The 8330-nt window shown below is 40.3% G+C and overlaps 1 protein-coding gene across 1 annotated transcript in view; it reads left to right on the forward strand.

Annotated features, from left to right (window-relative positions):
* The window catches only part of camkk1a (calcium/calmodulin-dependent protein kinase kinase 1, alpha a), a 107341-nt gene extending 100112 nt beyond the window's left edge, over nt 1–7229 (forward strand). The window contains exons 14-17 of the mRNA XM_034098650.1: nt 340–468; nt 1373–1476; nt 3147–3194; nt 4320–7229. Coding sequence (XP_033954541.1) covers nt 340–468; nt 1373–1476; nt 3147–3194; nt 4320–4392 — 354 coding nt within the window. The 3' untranslated portion in view covers nt 4393–7229. The remainder of the gene's footprint in view (nt 1–339; nt 469–1372; nt 1477–3146; nt 3195–4319) is intronic.
* Nucleotides 7230–8330: the final 1101 nt, after the last annotated feature.

Raw genomic sequence — 8330 nt, forward strand, 5'->3', positions numbered from 1 at the left:
TGTGATGGATTATGTGACTCAAGCGACTTTGAAGTCTTTGCAATTGGGCAATAACAACATTAATCAAAACAAATGGCTGCCTGGCTGGTAAAAGATGTTCATGAATAAATCTAAACGGCATGCCTTGCTTTAGGAAATTATCAATAATGGTTTATAATATGCATGCCCTGCAGAGTTTACCATGAAATTAAGAAAATGCTGACTTTTTGAGTATTTTAAACACTGAACAATGCCCAGAAAGTAGATAGCCAGACTTCCTATAAGGATGCACATGCTGAACGTTACTAACTGTGGCTCATAGATACAGTGTACAATGACATGTCTTCCTGTGTGTTTTAGCTGGACCAGTGGGTGACCCAGGGGGGCACTGACCCCTTGCCACTGGAGGAGGAGCACTGCTCCGTGGTGGAGGTGACGGAGGAGGACATCCAGAACTCAGTCAAGTTTGTTCCCAGCCTCTCTGCAGTGGTTAGTGTCCCCCCTTCAACAAGCCCTTTGTGTCAAATTGATACCTTTTATGCTCACCATTTCCAAGAAAGTGAAGCTCTAAGAAATACGGCAACGTAGTGACTGAACAAGGATGGATATATATTTTCTTTGCGTTGTCAACCAATTGTCAGAATGGGACGGTTACAAATATTTCATTCACATAAACCACACTGAATAGAAACAACCTCCCTTAATTTAAATACACAGTAACAGAAGAAACGGTCGTATTTTAAACAGGTGTTGTGTGAGAAGAGTGAGAAACACTTTACGACCTTAATACATGACAGCGCTTTGACCAGATCGCTGTGTTGAAATAGCCAGAAGGTAACCAGGTTTGGTTACAAACTAAATGTAAAACCGTATTTTCAAACATATCAAATGTAAATCTTGGTCAAATAAGAAATTCCCTCTTGCCAGAGAATGAGAAATGTTTTTGCAATTAAATGTGTGAAAGTGCAATTTGGAAACATATACTGTATTTATAATGGTAATATAAAAGAGGATTTATTTGAATGTAAAGGGACTATGTATCTCTATAAGGAATCAAGGTTGCCATGAAATCTTGGGTTGGTCGATTTTGTTTCTGTTGTGTACTTGATTGTATATTCAATGAGATGAGCTCTTTTGACTGTTATATAACTCTAGTGTGTATAAGTGCGCTTCACTGTATGAATGGGACCCCAGGAAGAATAGCCTGTTCTCATGCTTGTGCTAATACGACCCCAATAAACAAAGGAAATGTTAATCTCCTCATAAGAGCTCTGATATTTGTGTTTGCTATCCTCTCTTTGCAATACATCTACTGTGTTCTTTGTGCAGATTACATTTAAAAAGTAAACTTTTGAACATCTTTGTAAGCGTCCTGTGTTTGTGATTGTTCCAGATTTTGGTGAGAGCCATGCTGAGGAAGCGCTCCTTCAGTAACCCCTTCGAGTGTCCAAGCAGGAGAGAGGAGCGCTCTATGTCTGCACCAGGCAGCCTGCTAATGTAAGACCACACAGTCCATATCACTAAAGCAGAAATCTCCACATTCTCAACGCACACCAGATCAAGCTAGATTTATAAAAGCATTATAGTTAAGAGACGTATAAGAGGTGTATTTTTGGGGTGAACTGTCCGTTTTAATACCTGCATATCTCATCTATGATGATTAAAAACAGACTGCAGAGAACACGCAGATCACACCTGTCTCCTCTGTCCTATGTTTCAGGATAACTCACATTCACTCCTGCAGCAACGACTGCTTTGGGTTACCATAGCACCATGATTCATTCTTTTATACGTGTTATTTGTGTGTTGCTTACAGCTTTAAAGGGTAGAAGGATTCAGAGTGACAGATAATCATACAGATCTGCGAGTGCCTCGGGCTGACCTTACATTTTCTGTTCCACGGATTGAACGCAGGGAGAAAAGTCAATGATATTACTTTGTCGTGCAATTGCAACATATACAGTACAGCCTAGGGCGATTGGGAGCTTCTATTGCTGTTCCCTGCTGTACTGCGGGTGCCTTTGGCTCAGTAATCTGTGTTTGGTGTCAGGCAGACCTTGCCATCAGGGCCACTTTAGCGCTGAATGTGGAGGAGACTCTAACCGCTCATTGTGAGCGTTTTATTACATGACTTCTCCTCCCCTAACTAGGCCAAGGTTGCCCCTGTTCCGCTCCAGGCAGTCAGAGAGCTGCCTTCTCAGGTGAAGGTGCTTCCAGAGGACGTGGAGGGAGTTTTGAACTATTGTTCAAAACTCCCTCCACGTCCACGTTCTCTGCTGGAGAAAAGGAGACGACAAAGCTTTGTACATCTAAAGATCACAGCAGCGTGAACAAAAAATATAGTCTGTACATCAGCTCACAGTTTCTGATCCATACACATTGTCACCATGGATTGTTGATTAAACGTGGACACTACAGTTGAAAATCTTTATCACCATAAACCCTCCCCTTTCCGAAATGCTTTCCTTAAATATGCAAATGATGCAGTATTTCATTTTTATAATTTGCACTCTTTCCACAAGAGTAAACTGAACACTGGATGACGCCAGGTTGAAAATGAATGTTGTGTCGATTCTTTTACAAAGGGAATTTAAGAGATATCTTACCCAGCAAAACATACATTTCCCCCTATATATAGATATGTGATATAAATCAGGCTTTCAATGGTCCATGAAAGAGCCTTTTTGTTAAAATCTTCAGAATATTCATGGGAATGGAACACGGGGAAGTTTGGAGAAAATTGCTAAACTAAATTACTTGGAGAACTATGTGTATTTTGGATTTCTCAATTTAACTTCATCACCTATTTTACTTTCCTGAGCACTTTCATTTTGAGACATTAATGTGATCATAATGGACCATAAACAACAACATGGTCAGCCTCTGAGAGACTAAAAAGACACTTGACCTTAAAAACTCATCTAATGTTCAGCCCATAAAACTGTAATTGGTTCCAAAATAAAGTGAAAGAGAAAATAACAAAGCAGTTGAGTCCCAATATATTTATTTTAAATTGGTATAAAATGAAAAAGAAGCAACTTAAGGTTGAGGAGCTGATGTTTCTCGGCTGGAGGTCATCTCCACCAGCGACCACGCCTTAGAACCTCTGAGGTGACCGTTGCCCTCTGAACTGTGACCCTCCCATCTTTTCTCCCACTTTGCTGCAGGGACTCGTGGCCCTTCCGGCCCTCTTTAAAAATGCACCCCTCCCTCAGGTAACACTCTCTGCAGTTTGACACGCTGTCTGTCCCCCATCCACCAGCCTGTACGCCCATCATCATCTTAGACTCCTCCATTCATCATGAGAAGTGATGGAGCTTCCTTCCCCAGCTGTCATCTCAGAGAGTTTTTCATCCCCCTGCTGCTGTCATTTGTTACATCGTGTCTTTACCATTCATCATGTGACAAAAAACGGGACTTCTTCTTCTGATTTTTGCTGCATTTGGAAAGATAAAGCACAGAGTTAAAGGCTTAGCTTGGAATTTATGAAGTGGGGTTGTATGAGGTCCATATTTAGGGTTTTACTTACAGTGGATGGCGGTTGGCTTACTTTGTCAGCTTGGAGAAATGGACAGGAGTGTCAGCACTAACATAAAGCTATGTAGTGCTCTGGCTGCAGCAAAACATGTCTTCTACAGCTAATACAATCATAATCAATTTCAGGTGTAAGCTTTGTTTTGAATATTTTCACTGCCCTACCTTCCTTTCAGACAGCCCTTTCCAGCGGGGAACTGTAGCTCTAATCCCTGCTCTCTTCAAAGCCACCAGACTCCATTGACAAAACCAGTAACTTGACTTTACAGGATTGTGAGGTCTATCCATGCCTGGTTCAGAAACGTTCTTAAGGTAACTGTGGCATTGTTGCTTTCACCGGTTAGATCAGACTCACCAAGTTACACTCTAATACTTACAAATTGATTGATGCACCTATTGATCGGCAACCACCATTTTTGTGAGGTAAAATGATTGCTGTTTTCAATGGAGTCTGGTATCTTTGGAAATAGTATTGCTTCAGTTACCGGTCAAAGGGGCTTTCTGACGATAAAGGTAAAGTGGTAAAAATGTCCTTGTATAGCTTACACTGATTTTAATTGTTTAAACAGTATTTCTTTAGGTGCCTAGAATATGTTTTGTTGCAACTGTCCACAGCAGTTCATTGCTTAGTTTCAGCTCGGTAACTCCTGTCCTCTTCTCCAAACTGACATCTCCCATAGGTTAGACACTAACAGTGGATATGTACCTCATGAAACCCCGCTTCGGACCAAACTATCCTTTAATAGTCCAATCATGTAGGTCTGTAAAGCTCCTCATATTAACTGCTCTTGTTTTTCCTCCTTCAGAAAGGGCAGCACGGGAGATGGACCCAGAGAAGGAGAGCTGGAGGACCTGCATGAAGACGAGCCCTCCTCTTGAGTCTCTCAACAGTCTTAAACTCCATCCCAACATACATCCCTCTGCTTGTTCACCGGCGTACTCTCCACTTTAATCTACTGATTGACTCGAGTTCGCATTCAGACTTGTTTGCACGGGCTTGCTTTTGATTTAGCTTATTCCTTTTTCTTCCTGATCTGCCCTTCTACAATGTGGAGACTCTGGGCATTTAGTTTGTCCTTCAATGTCGCTTGTCTTAACTGCTCTCCCACTTCCTGTTGTGACTGGCATCAGTGAACCGATAGGGGGAACTCTGCATCATTACCAGCTGATGTGGGGGAAAAACTGTCAAAACACGTCTGCATGGATGAAGAGTTAAAGCGTCATCGTCACACTGTCTATAGCCAGCCTGACGAGGAGAATAATCCTCACAGCATGTAAATGGCATTAGATTGTCTCTTCAGTGAACTACAGGATTGTTTTCTTTCTGATATTGTACATAGATGTCTTGAGGTATCATCAATGTGTCGTCTCACAGCCCTTTTCTTGTTTTTATGCCATCGGTAGCTTTTATTTTTGAGCTGGGTGATGGAATCCTTCCTGTGCTGCCTTCAAGGGCCCAGCTTGTTGGATTCCTCTGACAGGAAGTCAGCTGCCTACGGGTGATCGCACAGAAAGGCCAGTGACTTGGCTATGCTCCAACACATTTAAAAGTTACTTTGGTCGCTGTGTTATTTGAAACCTTTTCTGTTAGAAGCCATTTCACGCTTCCTTTTCAACTCCTTCGTGTCTGATAATTGTTCTCCTGCACCGTCTCTTTCCTTCCGTATCCTGATGTACCGTTTGATCCAATGTGAAGTCATGGCGACAGAGGTCGGGGCACTTGGAAGTGTTGTTTGTTGTTTGATGGTGAGTCAGAACAGACTAATTTCCCTTTTTAAAAATCCCATTCTTGGATTCAGAGCTTGTATGAAGGCATGCATAATCGTATTGTCCAAGTTAAACATCAATGTGCGCTCTTACAGAAGAAATTGAATTATCCAGGCTAAGGGACTGTGCACAAATTATTACTGAAGGAGAGGTCAGAGAAGTGGCAGGGTTTTTATGTTTCCTTTTAGCTGAGGAATGGTTAGTCTGAATGTTTGAGAAAAGGAGAAGGGTCTTTTTATTGTTCTAATGTCCCACATTAATAATTCAGTATTCCCTTGCACATGGCTCTCAAAGTCACAGCAGATCATAACACTGTGCTGAGCTGTGAAAAATGTTATCTCTACAGAAAGTCATAATCTCCTTTACTTTCTTATGCATAGTAACAAAAATGTGTTAAAAAATTGTAGATGTCATAAAATGTCAGCCTTTTTGTTGCCACACTTTTTGAAATGATTAATTCCATTTATTGTGGAAAGAATTTTTCCTTAAACACAGAGATATTATTTAAATATATTTTATAACATAATAATAATAATAATAATACATGGGACTTTTATAGCGCTTTTCATGAAACTCAAAGACGCTTTGACATAATTGATCAAATAGAATTATTGAGAAGTCAGAGCTAGGGTTCAAATTAAATGGTAATTAATGCTGGAAAGGGTTGTGCGAATAAAAGATCTCAGCGATATTTGCAAGGTCCCTAACTAGATTTCCTGGCTAACATGTTGAAGGTCAAACTAGCCATACGTGTGTCGAGCTGCGTTGGCTAGTTAGTCAGCATTCTAACCCGTTGAGATCAAAAAAATTGGTGGCTTATGAAATATCATTTATTTGTGTGATTGAAGTCCTTTGTTTGCCATTAAGCATGATTGCCAAACTTCAAAATAAGTCAAATCTGTGGTCTGCAGTGTCTACGCTGTCTCAAATCAACGATAGATCTCTTCCTCCTCCGCAGCTCTCCTTCAGATAATGTTTGTACAACTCCATTCTGCTCTGGCCTGGGTCTGTGAAAGAGAGCGTGCTTGTCTGGCAGAGTGCCCTGAGCACTTGAACCGCAGTGAAAAGAGCATTTCAATGTCACGATTAGACCCAGACTGCCAACAACAACACACTTCAGTGCCGTCCCCGGTGTGGCTGATTATAAACGGGGGTGGGTCGGGGGAAGTGCAGCGTTTTGCATTTCCTTTATTAAACTTGCCCTCAGTATCCGCAGTAAAGGATACATACTAAAGCACAGAGAGCAGAGAGGGGTTGCACACATTGAGCCTCTGTGTTTAGAGATGTATGTTCACACTGTCGGGAAAGTAATGCACAAAGACCATGGGTTCTTGGGAATGTAAAGCTTTATATATTTTTATTTAATTGTTCCGTAAAAAAAGTATACGTGTTGAATGTTGTAAATGCTGATTGACATGAGGGCTTTTTTTAATTTAATGTTTCCAGAGGACAGGCCCTGAGATCCTTTTGCAGTTAACCTTCAATGAAGGACTGTTTGAACCAAAAATATTACATTTGTATGTCTTAAGGTGACGGTTTATAACTTACAACATTCTTTTGAGGTTTCCTTTAAGTCTCTGGGTGTCGCCAGCTTTACATTTGTGTGTTTGTACTGACAGACTGTTGTCAGTGCCAGATGTGCAATATTGTTGTCGTCCTTGTCATTGCTTCATTGTTGACATTGTTGAAAAAACTAAAGTACTGGTTATATTTAAATATTTGCACATGTTCACTTACAGAAAGCATCTTTTAAAAATACTGGTGCCTGCCAGCTATTCAAAATTGTACAATTTATGATAGAGGGAAAAAACTGTGGTTCACCTGTAAAAGACCATATTAACTGTGTATGTTCTCAAAGTCTCCCGTGCTTTTGATATTAATCTGCATGTTACAGCATTGCTCCTTGTTTTTTGAAATTTCTTTTATAAATTAAACTAAATATTATTCAATTGATCTTTTCTGTAATTTATTCTCCTGTCTGTTTCAAAAGAACGCTGCAACAGCTGCAGTGACAACATCTGCATGTCCACATAGAGACAGGAATTGTGAATGTTGTGTAACCGCAGCTAGGGGCTTGTGGAGTTTACTGCTGTAATGATGAAGAATACTACACCACTGTCATCCCCATTATATGAGCAGCTGGAGATAGCAGCTTTATGTCCAATATCCCTAGAGACACAGTGAGGGATGATCACTAACTGCCCTTAAAGATTGAACATTAAGCCTCCAGCTATAGAACCAAACTGCTACCCTTATTCAACAGCTGTTTATATTAATTATGACCTCTGCAAAGGTTATGTTTAAAGGGATAATTAACCCAAAGCTAAAACTCAACAACCTATTTTCCCTCTTACCTGTTGTGCTGTTTATAAATATGACTTTGATTGCAGAGTGTTGGAAAGATGCTGATCTTCTCTCCATACAATTGGACAAGAAGTAACATAGAGAAAATGTGTTATAAAAATTGTATAATGAAATGGCCATCATTTAATCGTCACCTGTATAACTCTTTCAATGCTGCACATTTCATCCTTGGAGAAAGCCTTAATACTACAAGGCATAGGGGATGTTCTCAAATGTAGCACAAATGTTTTATTTTTGATGCAGATACTTATTAAATACACATTTTAAATTGTGTTACTGGAGGTTTGTGCACCCTCTTAAGTTCAGTGTTGGTGAATGAAAAATCAATGGGTGCAATTGCAGCACTGAGAGTGAGTCACAGGAATAATTCCTCATGATTTCAGGTCATTGTATCCAAAGGAGGAGTGTGGGAGAGTACATAATGTTCAGTTGGGGAGGATTTATACGGCTGCTTTGTATTTCATGTGACTGTCCTGATGTTTTTCCTGAAGGTGCCTGCCGTCTCGTGTTGTCTCGTGCATTGTTTCTGAATGTACTCTGGCTCGTCACAAATTCAAAAACAGAAGCATGGCACATCCCTATGAAATGCAATGTAAATATGTACCAATATATATGAAGAAGCTATTTTTTGCATGCTTTTTGGAAGCCCAGACATAATCAGAGACAATAAAAAATACATTCTGAGT

The sequence above is a fragment of the Pseudochaenichthys georgianus genome, chromosome 14 (genome assembly GCF_902827115.2).
Source record: "Pseudochaenichthys georgianus chromosome 14, fPseGeo1.2, whole genome shotgun sequence".
Classification (NCBI taxonomy): Eukaryota; Metazoa; Chordata; class Actinopteri; order Perciformes; family Channichthyidae; genus Pseudochaenichthys; species Pseudochaenichthys georgianus.